Below are 19,201 nucleotides of genomic sequence, written 5' to 3' on the forward strand. Positions count from 1 at the left end.
GTCATATCTGCTGTATAGTAGTTTCAGGTTAAAGGGGTTAAAACCAACAAATCAGCACTGAACAATTCATGGAGGTCATTGAAAATGTGCCCTCAAATGCAGCAATATTCAGACACTTTGCACTTGCTAGCTGACATAAACAAAAACTGGAAAAAAGAAGCAAGGAACACCTGCATGCTGCTGTTACCATCCCTTTTTAAGACATGCCAAAAACCTTCAGTGTTTAGGGGGAAAAAAACTAAACAAACTCATCTTCAATCTACATCATCATCATCATCTACAAGAATTAACACCCTTAGAGTTGTATGTAAAATGTTATCATAAGAACTAATAATAGATAATCCATGATGACACTTTACTAGAACCGATACTGACAATGCTCATCACAAGCACTGAAGTCTCTTGTACATTTGGCAAGTATGGGTACTACAGCTTCCTTCATCACCGTCACATCAAGTGTGTACATGTATAAAAGCAGAAGTGTTGGCAGTTTGTGCATTTTAACACAAGGCCACTATTTTACCATGACTCAACATCCTAGGAAATTCAAAATCGCAAAATTGATGGTGACCACACTCGGCATGAGTGACAAGCTCAGTGTCATGACCTATGGAGACATTTCAAAGCAAAGCCCCGAAACACAAGCAGCCATTGAACAGGAAGACTGTCTGACCAGTGAACGAGGTCAGACAGTGCAATGTTTAGAAATTGGGGGTGGGTGGGTTATGTAGGCCTCAGTTAGCAATTTAAATGTTAAACATCATGACAGTAAAATTTGCAAAAGCCTGAACAAGCATGGCTTGTTTGGAAGGATTGCCAGAAGAAAGGCTTTTCTCTCTAAAAAGAATATTTTAGCATGACTTGCAAAGTCGCACCTGAACAAACTACAAAACTTCTGGAGCAGAAGTGGAGACAATTCACAGCACCACATTTGGAAAACAAACAAACAAACAAACAAAGGAAAAAAAAAAGAAAAAAGAACATATCAGCACAAATGACTCATACACACTATCAAGCACAGTGGTGGAGTCATGATGATTTTGGCTTGTTTCAAAACCATAGAACCTGGGCACCTTGCAGTCATTGAGTCGACCACAAGCTCCTCTGTGTGTCTAGAGTCAAACATGGGGCCCTCTGTCTGACAGCTAAAGCTTCGCTGAAAATGAGTCATGCAACAAGACGATGACCACAAAAAACAGCAGCAACTCACAGAAAACAACAAATGTGGTTCTACATGCTACTAAATCATGTGGCGTACTCAGTTTTTTATAGTCCTTTGACAACCTTCTTTTTCACATGAATGTATGCATTGAAATCTATCCAATGAATTAGATTCTGATAAAATAACCAAAAACATCAAGACAGGAGATAATGCTTTTATTATAATAACTTTCACTGGTGATGAGGGATAAAAAAAACAACAACAAAATAACAAAAATTCAAAAAATGGCAATATGACGGTGGTGTTTTTTAGTGGTATTCTAGGAGGTTTTACTGAGCTATTATGGCACTCGACCTCTATATGTATATAGGGTATCCTGCTTTAGATGTTAACTTAGAAGCTCTGCTTACCTGTAATAGCAGCCTTTCATCCCCAATAACAGCTGCCCTATTCCAGTCGATGATCTCTGAGAAGGGAAGCTCCCAGCCATTACTTAGCATCACTGGCACGCAAGCTGCCTGCAAGAGTAACACCACAAATACAGAGAGGAAATGAACTGTTAATAAGGGGAACCGCTTTAAGAATGGAACCTGTGAAACTTGTGAGACCCACAGTATGATAATAACGTTTAAATTTACAGTAAATATCTTAAGCAGGGAGGAGAAGTTGGATAAGAGTGCAATCAGTTTGCCAGTGCCATATTGCCTGCTACCTGAGTCTTAAAATATTTATACTCAATATTCATATTCAAAGGGAACAACCAGGCATCGGTCTTGTGGAATAATTTCTCTTTTAGGAGGCAATAAAATAAAGGAGGTACTCATATCAGGCAGTTTAAACAGTTGGATCGACACTTTTTTTTCACAGCACATTTCCGTAAACCACAGAATCACTGCAATACTGTGATGACTACCTCTCAAAGTGACTAGGCAGTGTGGCTTCATAAAAATGATCAATGTACTTAGTGGAAAGGAAGATAAACTTTAAAATGGCTTAACTATCAAACCCCTGTGTCTAAGAGATTAATGAAATTCTTACTGAGGTGTGTCTGTTGGTGGATGTCTTTGTGTCTTAGTGGTGCACAGCAGCCTCCTGTAATCTGTTAAGCGGACTGCCATTCACTGATTGGTCTTGTGCATCCAGGAACAAACACTCGTGCATCAGAGTGCTGCAGTATTCATCTAATCATCTTCTTGTCATTAGCAAAGGTCTTTGCATGCTTTACCAGCCTAGCTGCTCTCACAGAGAAATCATCTTCAAACCCTTGTAGGTAACTCAGCATATTACACAGCCAATATGTGAAAGAACCATTATAAAAACTCAGTATGATAAACTTTCTGCTATGATATATACTATTCTATACCAAAATCTCAAGCCACTGTTCAGTTCTCTATACTTTGCTAGGAAAATAGGTCATTGCTGGATTTTTCCTGTTTCTTTAGGGCATGACTTTCATATACTGTTCACATGCTGTAGATGTTTTTTTTTTTCTTTTTAGGTGTGTGCCAATTCTTCTTTTGTCCTCTTTGTCCTCCTGTCCTGTTCTCTTTGGTAATCCTATTCTAGGTGGAAAAATATTATTTTTTGTGTTTCTAACTTATATATCTTTTGCATTTTCACTCAACTCAGCTGAGGAAATGGGAACAAATTGTGCATTTTTTTCACATGTTGAAGTGCTTAAAGATGCTATTTAAAATTGGTTGTTTGCCATCTGTTGTGTGTAGACACAACATGGTTCATCAATTAAGTTAAGTACCTTTTTTTCTTGAAGACTTCATAGGTCAGTGTTATGTGGTCCAAAAGAAAAAAACCCTTTGAAAATGGTCAGGTACAAGGACTAGACTGAAAATCAATGGAAAAGCTGCCAATGGCCAAAGAAAAAACTTTGAAAAACCTTCAGAAAGCCTGGAGAACTACTGCTTAAAACCACTTTAAAAATCACAATAAAACCTGGCTCCTTGGAACCAAAATATAAAAGTAAGAGGGGTGGTTCAGTCCTATAATGTAGTTTCTTCTAGAGGAACTAAACATTAAGCATTGGATTTCCTTAATTACTTTGCAACCAGGTTTCCAAAAAAGTCAGAAATCTGGGTAAAATGTCTGCACGTTTTCCGGAAGCTCTGCTTTCTCCCACTAAAACATGCTGGGTTAATGATACTTGTCTTGGACGATGGCACTACAGCAAGAGATACTGTAAATCTCAAGAGTTTCACTCTCTAATTAAATAAAGATTTAAAAAAAGAAAATCTTCACTCCAGCAGCAGGAATGAGGATCAGCACCTCCAAATCTGAGGCCATGGTTCTCAGCCGGAAAAGGGTGGAGTGCCCACTCCGGGTCGGGGATGAGTTCCTGCCCCAAGTGGAGGAGTTCAAGTATCTCGGGGTCTTGTTCGCGAGTGATGGGAGAAGGAGGCAGGAGATCAACAGACGGATTGGTGCTGCGGCTGCAGTGATGCGGACGGTGCACCAGTCCGTCGTGGCGAAGAGAGAGCTGAGTGTAAAAGCGAAGCTCTCAATTTACCAGTCGATCTACGTCCCTACCCTCACCTATGGCCACGAGCTGTGGGTAGTGACCGAAAGAACGAGATCGCGGATACAAGCGGCTAAAATGAGCTTCCTCCAAAGGGTGGCTGGCCTCTCCCTTAGAGATAGGGTGAGAAGTTCAGCCATCCGGGAGGGGTTCAGAGTAGAGCCGCTGCTCTTCCACATCGAAAGGAGCCAGCTGAGGTGGTTCGGACATCTGACAAGGATGCCTCCTGGGTGCCTCCTGGGTGAGGTGTTCCGGGCATGTCCCACCGGGAGGAGGACCCGGGGCAGACCCAGGACACGCTGGAGAGATTATATCTCTCGGCTGGCCTGGGAACGCCTTGGTGTTCCCCCGGATAAGCTAGAGGAGGTGGCTGGGGAGAGGGAGGTCTGGGCTTCTCTGCTTAGGCTGCTGCCCCCACGACCCGGCCCCGGATAAAGCGGAAGAAGATGGATGGATGGATAGAAAATCTTCACTCACTCACTTCAGTCACTGGAGCATTATGCCTCACAACAGCCTGTTCGCTTTCACAAATTCCGTCAAATTTCCGTGCGTCTGTCCTACTCAACTTCTTTGCTTCTTGTATAAGTGTTTACACACACCCCAGTGCCTCTCCCTGCCACGGCCCAGCCCTACAATCTAGCCAACCTCTGCATTCTAACTCCACTGCAGACACACTGCTTTCTCCTCTGGCGTCCTGTCTATGCGTGGCCTCCCCCGTGATGTAATCATCTTCCAATTTCATTCAATACAGAGGCAGTGCCCATGACCTCTGGTAAAATCAAAACTCATCATTTTAGTTCCATCTCCTACAACATTCATTTAACAACATAAATTGCCTCAAGTGAAACTATACGTTAAATAAAATTAACTTAGGCACTCTTCAACGTATGATCTGAGCACGCTGTCACTACATGAGCCTGGCCATCTCTGTACACCTAAAACACAGACAGACGGTGTGAATGAGATTACTGTGTTGGGGTTGAATTAGGGACACTTGCTGGATAATTGAGGAACATTAAATGCAGGGGGGGGGAGTCACCTAAAGGAATGGAAAAAGCTGAACCAGATTTTTTTTTAAAAAAAGAAAGAAAAAAAAAAGAAAGAAACAAGATGGCAGAAAAAGCTGTCAGTCATACGCAGCTAAAGTAACACTAGCTGCACATTAACAAAATGACTGGCACTGGGTGAGAGATAGGGCTGTTCGATATAACGATATATATCGGATGACGATATAAAAACATCTATCATGTCATTTTACGCTATCGTTTGTTTCGTGGTGTCGCAAAATAAACTGTTTACGGCAATATTTTTTTCACCGTTTTGATGGTCACCGTAGTGGCTATATTAATTTGTTAAAGTTCTCTCTTTCTCTTATATTTAATATAACCACACTACAGACGGACAAGGACCTGTTTTTATGCGTTTTCGTTAGCAACAACGACGGTAAAACCATCGCATGTCCGCTTGTTTATTTTCCACATAAACCTTTCACAATAAAGCTCAAGATCCTGTTGAGACTTTTCAAAATAAACTGAATCACGTGAAAAAGTATGCAGAGTATTTACGGATGAGAAGCAAAAAAGAGCCGTCAGGTGCTAAAAAATAAACCTTAGACTCAAACGTTAGAACAGGCTTTTCCCTGCAGCACGCTGTGTAATAAATACAAAGGAAACGGCGGCCGTTACAATCTATGTCTAAAAATGTATCGTTTCATGCATCAGTTAAAACACTCGACTCCAGGTACACGACGCCCAGCTGGAAACACTTCAGCTAAGCCAGATTCGCAGAATTTACAGAAAATGTAAAATTTTTGTGATTTATATCGTTATCGGGACGATAGATGTTTTATATCGGGATATGAGATTTTGGTCATATCGCACAGCCCTAGTGAGAGAGCTACTAGGACTAAATAAGCACTTCACTTTTTGCACTCTCGAGTGCTGATGAGGAGCTTCATTGTTTGATCAGTTTCGGGGTTGACACACAACATTATTTCTTGAATCAATTTAATCTATGTTTGCTTAATATAAGAAAGACTGTAAAATGATGATGCCTTAATGATCTTAGCACCTTACAATCTGTGTGGGCTGGACATCAGCTGAGATTTATTCATGTTCAAATTTTAAAGTGATTCCTTAAGAATACTCTGACTCTGTGTTTGTGTGTGTGTACCATGTTTACATATCTTTGTGCGGACCAAAAATTGGAATGTCAGTATCTTGTGGGGACCAACAGCTCTTGTAGGGACAAAATGCCCATCCCCACGAGCTTGAAGGCATTTTTCAGGCTCAAAATGTGGTTTTAGTGTCAGGGTTACAATTAGGTTATGGTTAGGTTTACGCTAAGTGTTAGGCATTCATTTTTGATGATTAGGGTGGGCTGCAAGGAAAGCATTATGTCAATTAGATGTCCTCACAAAGATATGAAAACACAACTGTGTGTGTGTGTTGAGTGTGTAAAATAGCTTCTTCAAGCAAAATTAAACAGATAATGTTGCATAAGATTTGTATTTCCTGAACTATTGTACTATACAACCCTGTTTCCAAAAAAAATTAAATATCAGTCTAAGTAGCAGACTGTTTTTAAATATAACTCATTTAAAAATTATACATAAACTGTAGGATGGCAGCATGCACCACTCCAAACCCTGTCCAATATTAATGATGCCCTCACAGATGTGCAGAAGAAACAGCGTTCTTAAATTACTGGACCATTTTTTCCATGAAGGGTGATGAAGACTACTTCCCTATTTCTGAAAGACTGCCTTCTCTGGGATCTACATTTGGTGAGATGCCACAGTGGCTCCATAGTGTAGTGATCACACATTTGTCTAACAAGGAAAAGATTCCTGATTCAATCCTAGGAAGAAGAAAAAAACAAAACAAAAACAAAAAAACAAAAACAGGGGCTGCATCAGGAGGAGCATCCGATATAAAAAAAAAAAAACCCCTCCCAAATCAAGGCATGCTACCAGCTGTGATGACTAAAGTGTAATATAGACTTTGTAAAGTCTATGACACAGACATATTTATCCCTAAAGTTTTTTCACTTCTTTGTACATCCAATATCAGCATTCTCTCTCCAGGAATTTGCTGACATTTGTGAGTCCTTGTATTGACGCTATGATTAATATTCCTTATACTGACATTGGTTGTTATTCTCTCACCGATTTAAAAACTATGGCAAAAAAGTATCTAGAAATGGGTAAGAGGAATCGACGGTAGTGAACAAGCCAATCACAATGGTTCCAGACCATGCTGACGCGATGTTTAGCTACACTTCCAGGGAGGTCATATTTGTAGAGTTACAGATGGGTTTACGGTTACAACATAGCTACTGCGTAGATTCAGGGAGCAGCTGTTTCTTTTAGTTGTGAGACTTCCCACTTAGTCTTTTTTTTTTTTTAACATTTGTTTTATGATTACATTTGTTTTCACCACCCTAAAATATTGAATAAAATTCACAATGAGCCTATATTCTAACAAAATACAGTCAGCAGTAAAAAGCAATATGTGCGTTTTTAATAACTGACCTGTAAAGCCTCTAAGAAGCGAAAGGAACCCAGCCGTCGTCCTCGAGGTACCAGACAGAATGTGGAGTTGTACAGCATTTCTCTGTAGTCATACCTGCAGAGCAAGAAATCAGAGAAATCAGCAACACATGTTCAGAAGATGAATTTAGGCAACCATACAGAAAACAGAGCTGTGTTTTTGTTTATCGATTAAAAAAAATCTTATTTAAAAAAAAAAAAAAAAGACTTAAGGAAGAAAGCAAATGCAGAACCAATTTTTTTACATGTGCAAAAGACATGTTACCTCTCTTTTTTGGATAAAGGAATACCTTGAAAGAACTAATACTACGAGGAAAAAGCCCATTCTCTGATCTTGACTTCTGTCCACTCACCTATAAACCCCTTTGCCCTTTCACCTGCACATCTAAACATCTCTCGTTCTTCCTCCATTCAATCTAAGCCTCCGTCAGCACTTGCTTGGATTAAGAAGCTGCTTGGAATTCCTTCGGTGTCATTATTATGTGCAAGAGAGTGAGTGTAAAAAGGAGCGGTTTTTGTGTGTGTGTGTGTCTTGGCTACTTGTGCATTCAGTTGAGTTTTATGAAGGATAACTGGAAGTGTAAATATTTTATTTCTCAGTATTATTTGCAAACAAGGACAAATGCAAATGTGTGCTACATTTAAAACAAGTTGTGGTTACATTTGAATGAGACTGCAAATAAGCAAAGGTGAGTCATCATTTGTGTTTGCCTACTGTGTATATCTACCTGGATGTCCACAGCCTCTCCTTTACTGTTTGTGTGTGTGTGTGTGTGTGTGTGTGTGTGTGTGTGTGTGTGTGTGTGTGTGTGTGTGTGTGTGTGTGTGTGTGTGTGTGTGTGTGTGTATACATATATTATGCTTAGGGTTTCACTGCTGGGTGTCTCACCAAGTGTACTGGTAAGGCTCAATATTAAAAAGGCACACTGCTCTGCAGACTTGATCCATGAACTGATTTACATCAAGTCTACAGGGCACTGCACAGTCAAGACACATCCCAGCATACTACTATACACACTTGGTAAAAGTAATACACAGTAGTACACTGTACCTCCAGCTCTTCCTAAGCACTTTCATAACATAAAGCACAACACTTTTTCTTGCTATACCCAATATACAATCATCCAAACCGCATTCTTAGAAACACTAAAAATACCTCAAAAGGTGTCTAAGAAATATATACCTATGACCATAATACAATATCATTACACCACTATCAAGTCATTTACACAGCAATACAAGGGGCATGCATTATAGTGACATAAAAGCATAAAAGCAACAGCTAAGCTTGATGCTGTTGATAATACACTTAAGTAATACATAATACACTATAAAACACAGAAATCCATTATCAACACTGGAATTATTAGTAGGTCAGAGCAACTAATGCTGCAGAGTAGGTAGCACAGATGTTGCTCTAATCTGTGCATCCATTATGAAATAGTGGACTTAATGATCAGTGTGACTACATCACAGATGGATTGCAAGATGACAAACACACAGTCTAGCGAGAGTCATGATATTTAACCATTTTGCATGCCTATAAAATCAGAAATGTAGGTCTGTATCTGGGCCCGGCGGGGTGTAAGTTTTTTACATCCATCATCTTTTCTGTCCGTGCAAACTCAGGGAAGACCAGATGTTCCTCTCCCTGCATACCTCCATTCTTCCCTACTCTTCCAGATGGCTGCCTGCGGGGAGGAGCAGTCTCACAGTATGCTACCTCATGTCAGTGAGGACGTTAAGGATGAGTGTTCAAAAACATCTTCCTTTTGAACCAGCTCATGCCTTGGTGTTTTTCTTATATATTTCACAGTGCAATTGTAAGGCATGAAGAGGTTTAACAGACTGGTCTCAAACAGCATAGATGTCAGTGAGAAGCTCATTGCCAGCATCTCACAGCATTTAACTCTGCATGATATGAGGCAAATCCTGCCTTGTCCCATATTTCCACCATGCAGTTAGCTGCTGGTGAACAGAGCAGTTTCACAGTAGCAGATTGGCTGTAGGGATGAGCAAAAAAGAAACAAAAAATAACAACAACAACAAAAAAAAACCCACAACTTTTCCCTGTTTGCTTCTATTTTTTGTACCTTTGAAAGAGAAAACTGTGCTAGTCTGTGCCATTTTTATGGATTCTGGACATTGTACTCAAATGAATGAGTCCAATTCTTCCTTTTTTAAATCCATTTACTTTCATAATTCCTTCAACCCCTTTGTTAGGGTGGGTGAGGGTGAGCTAAGCCTAAACCCACACAGAGTTATAGTATGTATGTGGTAGACAGACACATTCAATTTGGACTGAACCTCGACCAGCTGGTCAGTCAGAGCGACCACACTGTTGACGTTTACTGACCATTGTGTTGTTCTTGGTTAGAAACAACCACCTTCTAGAAATGGTAGCTCCTTTTATATGACCACTCTGTGTTGTCTATCTGTGAGTGACACAGGGAAGACGGGAGTGCAGACTAGTAAAAAGAAACCTTAAAGTCAGAATATATACTGATTTGTCAACCAGTAAATTAGTTGTTAAGCTTACCAAAACCCCTTTACTTTCTTCCATAGTTAGTCAACATAGTTTCTCTTTTGTGTTTGTGCGTTTAACTAATTGCCGTCTTTCACAGGTCACTGAACTCAGCTGGAAATTCCATCAGTAGGGACCAACCCCTAGTGGCCTGCTATGCTATGCTGTGCGAATAAGCATCCTTGTATCACTTTTAAAGGAAAATAAGTAGCTGTATTTTTAAACGGCATACGCTGGTTTACCATGATACAGTGATGGCAAGTGTTATGCAAGAGGAAAAAAGCAAATCTAGGACACGCTGTACGCAGATTCCAGTGAAAATATGATGAGGTGTTTGTTCACTTATGTGAAATCATTTTTACATTAATATTTGAGGTTCAAGGCCAGAATGGCACATAAAGGTGGAACCTTGTTATTTGCCAATAATCAGTGCATAGTTTCAATTGACAGGAAGAAAGTAGACCGATCAAGCCTCAGTTTAGGTGCAAACACTCTCCTCCATGTACAAGAGAAGAGATGAGAGAAACGCACTAATGTGGCCTCATCATTTCCACACTTTACTTGATATTAATACATAACTAGTCCAGTTCTGACAAATGTCCAAACTTTCTCACTGAGGAAAACAAAAAGAAAAAAAGAAAAAAAGAAAAGGAAAAAGACTTGGCAGTAAAATGGCAAAACATCAGTTTCAATGCTGTGACCTTCTGTTATGCCTCTTTACATAAGCCTATTAATTCTTGAATATAATTTAAAAAATATTTTTTAGTATTACAGTTAAGGAACAAGAATGATTCAGAAAGAGAAATAAATAACAAGAAGTGAGCTGGGTCAAGAATGAACATCAACCAGTCTCCTAGCAACCAGAACGGATGGTGTGAAAAAGAAATGCATAGCACACTTTGTCAAGTGCCGGAGGAGACTTGGAAGAAGAGCCAAAGTGTTTGTCTCCCATAATCCATGCAAGAGACCACACACATTAACCACATAACAACTCACAGAGAGGGCTGCAATCAAAAGAGCCATTGACGTGGCATTTCAAAGTGCTGATATTGGTTCCACCAGCATGACTACCAGGAACTACAGAGCAGTTTCCTTTAATTTATGTAATTGTTGGTTCTCTTAATCCTACACACAGTATACATTTACACAACAACAAATATTTGATTTCATGAATTTTCAGAAGGGGTATTGTTAGATTGATACAGATAGGTTAGGTGAAGCAGGATGAATTTACTCATAACATAACCAAGAACCGTTTCATTGCTGGGCAACAACACAATTTCTGTAACCTAGATTTTGGATATACTGAACCATCAATTGGTTTAATTATGCCAAATTCAAAATAAATTTGGAAAGGAATGAATACATATCGAACTTCATTTGGTCGTTTGGGTTTTTGGTTTGATTTTTTTTTAAGCTTACAAACCAACAGAAGTGGACTTTTATCTACTGGCAATGCCAAAATCAAGGCATGACAATGACAAATGCCACTGTACATGCTGTAATTTGTTATATAAAGCAGAGAAAAAATTCTAAAGTATAGTAACAGTAGGGCGGTTATATATAACACTAGATCTGTGTACGATATGCCCTTTGATCAAACCAACTGCTGTCAGATGAGAACAGAAATTCTGAAGATTTTGGCAGAGCACCAGTTTTTGGCTGCGTGACTTTGTTGTAGTATCTGTAAACTCTGGCTACACATTTAATCTTGCAATAAAAAGTATTCAAGTTCTTAAAAAGAGAAAAATCAGTAACAAGGTTCAACATCATCAATGATCTGATGGCCTGGGGCTAGTTTAAAAAAATAAATCATATTGCTGGGCATGTTGGTTAACCAGCTTATTGCTCTTTTAGGATCAGTGATGGTGTTTCCACAAATTCATTCACCTGTAGCAAACTGGCTAAAATGTATTTTCAGTCAGTTACAGTTAGTATTATCACATTAAAATGCCAAAAAAGCTTCATGCCTGTTGAGATCTTTAAATTTGAAAAAGAACGATCTAGCGTCTGTTTGTTTTATGTAGTGAAAGCATAAAGCACAACTGATTTAACCAGATGCTAAAATGAAACCGTCTGCATACAAACTATTTCTTTTGACACAGTCTTAGGAGCAGCTGATCATCGCACTATTTCCAGCAGTGACAGGGGTGAGTACTACTACTTCTATAGATTTATCTTAAACCTCTAGATATTTACATACATTTCTCTGGGTTAAACTAGCACTATACAAAGAAATTACATTTGCTTCTTTTTTTTTTTAAACAAAAACTCTCATTTAATGTTCCAGGAGCCAGTGGGAGAAAGAACGTTATAGTAGACATTGGTTAAAGTAGAAACTGATTTAACAATTGTCTCCACAACAAAGGAGGAATTGCATGAACTGAAACGAGAAGGCAGCTATACGACTGTGCTGCTCTCCCACCCCACAGTACCAATACTAACTTCATATCTAATTTTACGCCTTCTCTTTTCTGTCACAGTTGGACTAGGTTGATAGACATTTGGCTGTTGCCAGGACCATTTCTCTGAGCCCGAGGAATTTGAGCCTGAAAGGCAATGAGTGAAAGTGAGTGTCATCAGAAGATAAAGGAAAAGAAGGATAAACTGCAGCTGACAACTGAACACTAGATCCAAGCCCTGCACAGCCAGAGCCACCCATGGCAAGACTGTCACAGACAAACACATAAACCTCATTTTAAGATCAACACACATCGAGCAACTTCAAAAGTTGAACAAATGGACCATCTTAGACTCCGCTGTTTTGTTTCTTGACAAGACTGCACACGAGGAAGTAGACATGTACACCACATAGTGATGGGCCCAAGAGGGGAAAACTTTTGGAGAAATTGAGAAAAAAAACCAAAACAAACACTCTTATTGAAAGACTTGCATCTAATGTAATATGAATTTACATATAGTGATTTTTCGGGTATGGGAAAAATCATTAACTGACTGTTTATCTCTACAAAGCAATCAAACAGATGCTTTGAATATGGGATTAATAGCATCAAACTTGCATGAGGGTATTTTGCAGTCTAGATACTGGAATCTGTGGTAGCATGTCTTAAAGATTTTATTAGAGCTTGGAGAAAACTTGCACACCACCCAAAGCGAGACTGAGCCTACACAAATTTATTCTGTGTTTATATATCTGAATATCAGTTAAACTGTGAAATCCATTCCAGAAATGCAACACAACCAAGAACTTCAACACTAAGGGACACACAAGTTATTGGCCAGAATAACTAAAGAGAACAACTTAAAGCTTAAAATACTCCATTGGCCTGAGGATGAAACATGACTGATTAATGTCTAAGACTGTTATGAATGAGATTCCCTGCACTATCTTGCATTTAATAGGGTAGTTAATCTTGACCGTTTTTAGCTGCAGCCATGATAAATGAGAAACTTTTTTGAAGCATTGGTGCCTCGAGCAAGGATGGGGACCTAATACTGGGTCCACAGAAAAAAGAAGAAGCGGACGGCAATAGAGCTTCAGGGGTAAAGGAAAAAAAATCTAATTGAAATAAACTACACATTTACAATGTCACCTAGACTTGGCTGTGCTAGACTTTCTTTAACCGAAAGTCTAACACAACTGTTTCCCACATCAGCACAGTAATTTACATTATGGGAAATGATCATTTATTTTTAATAAGAAAACAGGATTGCATAAACATATTGTAGGTAGCTGGATCGCTGAATGTATTTTTTCCATTGAAAAATTTATGTTTGTTACACTTTATTAGAAAAGAGACAGTTTTCCAGCGGTGCAAGAATTACCATTGGTGCTTAATGGAGTTTAACAAGGACTGTGTGCTCAAGCCCGAGTCAATGGAGCAGAGAGAATGTTAGAACCAATATGGCTTTTTCAAAAACAAAGCCTTTACTCATTTCCTCAAGGCACCTTGGACTCACTCATCTTGCTCTGGTTAATGAGTTCAAAGACAGCTTTATAAAACATTTACAGACACACAGAGGGGGGTCTAAAGCTCCACCACATTACATGACCTCAGGTTAATTTACCCAATTACTATGCTTTGAGTCTTCTATCACTCTTCTTTTTCTTGTGCCCGTTCTCAGTCTCTATCCATCTTAAGCCCTCACTAAACAGGAAAACTTAAACACATAAACCTTTTATCTGCTCAAATGCTGCTACACACACCCGTAGGTTTGTACAATTACACTCAACATCCATGCACACTGACCAAATCAAACTGATTTTTTCAAAACATCCATCCAAATAAAAATGCTTGGATCTTAAAACAGCTGCTGATTTATTTTGGCAAAAGCGTCTCCCACATCTCTAATCAGCCATCCATCAGCTTGACGAGGCTGATGAGTACGATGCTTTGAAGTGCTCTCTGGATACCATAACCAGAACAAGGGACTCTTGGAGATAATGAAATGACTGTTGTTAATGGAACAGCCATTAGTGCTGGAATGTCAGGACTGGCTTGTAAAGTCAGGCAACATAAAGATGTTGGATCAGTCGTTAGGGTCAAATTACTTGACTACAATGACCATGGAGGGTCTAACGTCTCTAGCAATAAGGATCACTGAGAGTAATATACATTTATGCTGGCTCTGGTGTGTATTTCCAAACATTAAATTAGACCTGAGTATTACAGTATAATCTTTAAGGACTTTTTTTATAGCCTGCACTAAGAGAAGAAGAGTATTTCTTGATCTTAATAGGCACTCGCACTTTAAGCTGAGAAGCTTACTGATCAACTAATAACATGGCTTTGGTAAAAGCCAAAGCGAGCCATCCACAGAGCTTTAAGTGTGTCCCATTAAGAACAAAGGTGGAAGTTGAGCAGATTAATCTAAGCTGCCTTCAAGCTTGAAGGAAGGGTGTCAAACAGCCAGCAACAGGCATGTGTAGGACACAAAGCCTATCTGGTGGTGCAGGTACAGGAGCTGTTCTGCAAGAGAGATAAGTCCAGGTCAGGAATGTCTCTGTTCCTGGGCCAAGTAGGGAGGATGGCTGCAAGAAGAGATGGAAGTGCAAGAGGGCAGATAATGATGGAGAGAGGGATTGAATGACACAGAGGTGGAGGGAGGGGACGAAGGAAACAGGAAAACACACACAGGGTGATGAATGGATAGGAACTGAGAGGGGAAGGAGGGGATAGAGGAAGAGTGATGAAAGATGGGATTATATGTGAGGAAAGAGTAGAATAACATATGCAAAAATGGATATGAAGAACAATGGAAGACAGCATAAGTGACTAAAAGTAGGTTGAAATTAAGTGATTATATTTGATTTAATATGTTTAAATCTATCAGTACATTGACTACATTTTATCTAAATTTTGTAAAGGATGGAAATGGTTCTAAATTCACAGGCAGCCGGTCCCTTTACTAGTACAGCTGCCAAGATAATAGCCATGACAGGGAGAAGAGGGACTGGTAATGCCCATCTTAATTCAGAATATAGAATGATATGAACCAACTATGAGATCAATGCACCGTCAAATGGACTTGTGGGCTGTGTCTGATCTGAGCCAACATTCATCACGCTGAGAGAGGGATTTAGATAAAGCCTGGATGCTGAGACTGAGGAGTTTGTTTTGAAACATTCTTTATTTGTTTGTGTGTGGGTGTGATTTTGGACAATATCTGAGGGGTAAGGCAAGAGCTAAAAACACAGGGCCATGTATGCAAGTGTGCGCATGTATGAATGTGTATGGGCATGACTTATTTATTTTAAGTGTGTAGGTTTGCTTTAAGACATAGAAACAGACATTTCTTGCAGCTTTTCATTATGCTAATGTGTGAGTGTGCTGTGATTATTTGTGAGTATTATGTGAAAATGCATAGTTTTGGGGGATTGGAACCCCAGGAGCGCAATCAACAGTATTCACAGGATGCATTTCTTTAAAAGTAGAAATAGCTCTATTGAAAAGTGTTCAACACACCTGAATACCTCAGAAACAGATATCTCAAAATTTAACTACAAATAAAACAGAAGGGGACAGACACTACTAAACCTAAGTGAGAAAACATTTTTTTTAATTTTGGTGACACAATCAAAGAAAAAAAGAGAAAGTAGGAGTTATTTATCCAATCTGCTGATGGCATCCAGCCTCAAACGCTCGCTAGGTAAAGAATGGCTGTGTGTGTAAAGCCAGTGTCAAGTAATCAGAAGAGCAGCTTCATTCTGCTGCTGAGAGTGTAAATTAGCATCTCACCAAGTCGAGCCGCCAAAAAAACCCACCAAGTGTAAACACAGTCTTTTAGCTCTCAAGAGGGAAAAGATGATTACCTCACAATTACGAGACCACAGTGCAGAGAGAAGCCCCATTGCCTCAGTGACAGAAAGAGAGATTACAGGGTGGCGGTAGTACTAATGATGATGGGTAAAGTGAAAAATACTGCAGTTTATCCCAGGGGACACATAAAATTGCAGCAACTAGCTGAAATTTCTGGCACTTGGCTAGCACACTGGCAACGCTCTTCAAACTGGAACATGAAGAAGAGCTGTTTGCGAGTCTGCTGCCAAATCGAACGTTTTCTTTTTCTAAGGGTTTCTATTTCTGTGAGGTGACACTGTACCACAGACTCGTTAAATGTACAAACATGCAAATTTTGTGAGTTTTTTTTTTTTACGAACTTACATTTAAAACAGGAACCGAGTCATTTAAAGTCCTCTTTTGTTTTGTTTTTTTGTTTAGTGTTTTTTTATAACAACAACAAAAAAATCAGGACTATTTTATACGTTTGGATTCACAAATTTTACTGATGCGATAATAGTAAAATAGTTCACTGTGTCATTAGGAGTAGGACCTGCAGAGACTTTCACTTAGCAGGAAAGTAAAGAAACATACATTTGACAGTACTAAAATCCAGCTGCTCTGAGAAATGAACGACAGGAATCCATTGGGAATTGCTCAAAATTTCAGATCAGAATCAAATCATTTACAACAGGAGGCAGCAGTGGAGTTTGCAGAAAGCAAAGCACAGATGGGCTTTGAGGTGGACGAGAGAGAGAGAGAGCACTTTTCTGAACCCCAGTACAGCAGCAGCTTTAGCAAACACTGGGGGGGGGGGGATGCATTCATTTCCATTTCTGCTTCTTTTCCTCCATGCACCAAACCTTTTAGAACCAAGCTGGTTTGACAGCACTCCGTACTTTCTACCATGCTATCAATTGAAAGGATGACGCTCTCTCCCCTACTAATAGGATTAGGTCACTACTCAAATCCTCATTACTAATTTAGTTAGTACTAAGAATTTTTTTTTTAAATTAGACCTACAACCAGTATACAAGCTCAAGTGTTTTCATACACTGAGGTAAAACTGAAGGATTATGAGCATTATTCACAAATCTATAGTGCAAAGTTAAGAGCTTAACATTAGCTGGCATGTTTTCTATCAAATATCCTAAAAACAATTATTTATGTACCTTTAAAGGAAACAGGAAAATAAACCAAAATTACGATGTGGCACACATTTAAGGTTCAAACAGTGGTCAAAAATGAGCACAAGATGAGGTGACAAGGTTTGTAATTACCATGAGTCACTTAAAGTACTGTCACAACATATTATACTCAGCACCTTTTATTTATTAAGACAAGGCTAGAAATACCTAAATCCTCATCACGTTTTTAGCAACATTACACAATGATAATTTAGCCTGTTTTTTGGGAGGAAAATGCACAATGCACACAAAGTCTGATGCAGCTGATTTCCTGTACATCCTTGCAGACACACTTGCCCAGAACAAAGCTTCATCATCTGTTAATGAATTCCATGGCCAGCAGTGTTTGCTGGTGCAAGCAGGTAATTAGTTTAAACAGCGGGAAAGATCAAAGACAACACTTCCTGTCTCGCTCCCTGGTTATGACCTCGCAGGGGAAAGTCACAGATTTCACAAGCAAGAGAGAAAGAAAATGTGTGCAGCTCAGCATATAGAACCAAAATCAGAGTCATCATTTTGGTCTCAATCATAGCAAAATATCCTCTTTTTTTTGTAATACACAAAGTCTTTTTTTCAAAAAAAAAACCTGCACCCTTGAGTCGCTATCAGCAAACTATGCTTTTCATCTTGATAAAGGTTGGTATGATTTATGTGATTTTTAAGTCTAAACGGCACTTAATCTGTTAAGAATTTCAACAAAGGACAGGTAGAATAGGGCCATCATTCCACTGAAGAGTATCACTTACTCTGGGTTATCATCAGGTGTGCTACAAGTTCCCCTTTCTCTCACTGTGCCAAGCTACAGCCCTTATCTGACAAAATGGAGTCCAGAGAGAACAGCGAGAGATAGCATATCTCTGCGTGTGTTTGTGTGCCACTTGTATCTGATGATCCAAGTCACTCCTAGCCAAGCGCCACAACATGGTGGCTGTTGATTTTTCAATGCTGCCAATTTTTGGTTACATTTAAACAGCACAACATGGCCTCACATGGTGACAATGATCCACAGCCAAAGTACTTTTGAGAAAATACAAGGACAATGCCAATCATCACACTACGCCTGCCACTTCCCCCAAAACATACTTTAAAAAAAAATTATGAATCCTCTCCTCCCTTACAGAAATAACACATAAATTGGAAAAAAAAATTATATATATATATTGTGACGCCAAGCCAAATGTCACAGACAATGAGGGACTTCATATCTGTGGGCTTTGCAGGTCTCCTCTTCATACTGACAGAAGGATTAAAATCCCATAGGATTTAACTGGCACTGGTGGAGAGTGGAGCTTAATTCTTCGTGTAGCTCTCTCAACATATTTCATTGTACATAAGGGATAATTTGGAAAGCTCTCGTCGTGCCGGCCAAGCAGGTTATCTAAGCGAAAGGACTCTAATGTATCTCATGGGTCACGCAAACACTGGCTGCCTGAACGATGACTCAGTTCCATTAAGTTACATCTTTGTCCTTAAATGCTCTACCAGCAGCAGTTCACATGACTTTGCTAAAGCATGCTATCAAATATTTATACCAAATCTTCTGTGTCATCTTCTGTCCTATTCTATGTTAAGAGCATTTTACCTTGCACAAAGCAGAGCACAGACTGGGTTTGAGGTAGACCACATATCACCTTTCCGCACCCTAGTTTAGCAGCAGCTTTAGCAAACCGACCCTTCACAAATCTCACGCTTTTTGTCTCCATCACCATACAGGAATGACTGCATTTTCTTCCCAACCCTCTCAGATCCAAGCTGGTTTGGCAGCACCCAAATTTTTGTCCATACTATAGGCTGTGGAAATTCCTTTCCTTATTCCCAGCATTACAAGGGGAATACATCACCTGCACATGGCTGCCAAGGATAAGACATATATCAACCTGTCAGGACTGGAGCCAAGCTAGAGGAGGAGCATGGAAAATAAATAGCACTGCCCTCTGTCCTGAACAACTGGCCTCAAAAGAGGGTGAGAGTGTGGCTAAAACCTATTCAAGCAAATAAAGCATATT

General features: G+C 39.4%; 1 protein-coding gene across 1 annotated transcript in view; it reads right to left on the minus strand.

The window, feature by feature from the left end:
- The window catches only part of LOC134635783 (exostosin-1b-like), a 40,212-nt gene that overhangs the window by 9,517 nt on the left and 11,494 nt on the right, over nucleotides 1-19,201 (minus strand). The window contains exons 2-3 of the mRNA XM_063485331.1: nucleotides 7,225-7,318; nucleotides 1,573-1,680 (exon numbers count right to left, since the gene is read on the minus strand). Of these exons, the coding sequence (XP_063341401.1) occupies nucleotides 1,573-1,680; nucleotides 7,225-7,318 (202 nt within the window). The remainder of the gene's footprint in view (nucleotides 1-1,572; nucleotides 1,681-7,224; nucleotides 7,319-19,201) is intronic.

Source organism: Pelmatolapia mariae, linkage group LG10_11 (assembly GCF_036321145.2).
Source record: "Pelmatolapia mariae isolate MD_Pm_ZW linkage group LG10_11, Pm_UMD_F_2, whole genome shotgun sequence".
Classification (NCBI taxonomy): Eukaryota; Metazoa; Chordata; class Actinopteri; order Cichliformes; family Cichlidae; genus Pelmatolapia; species Pelmatolapia mariae.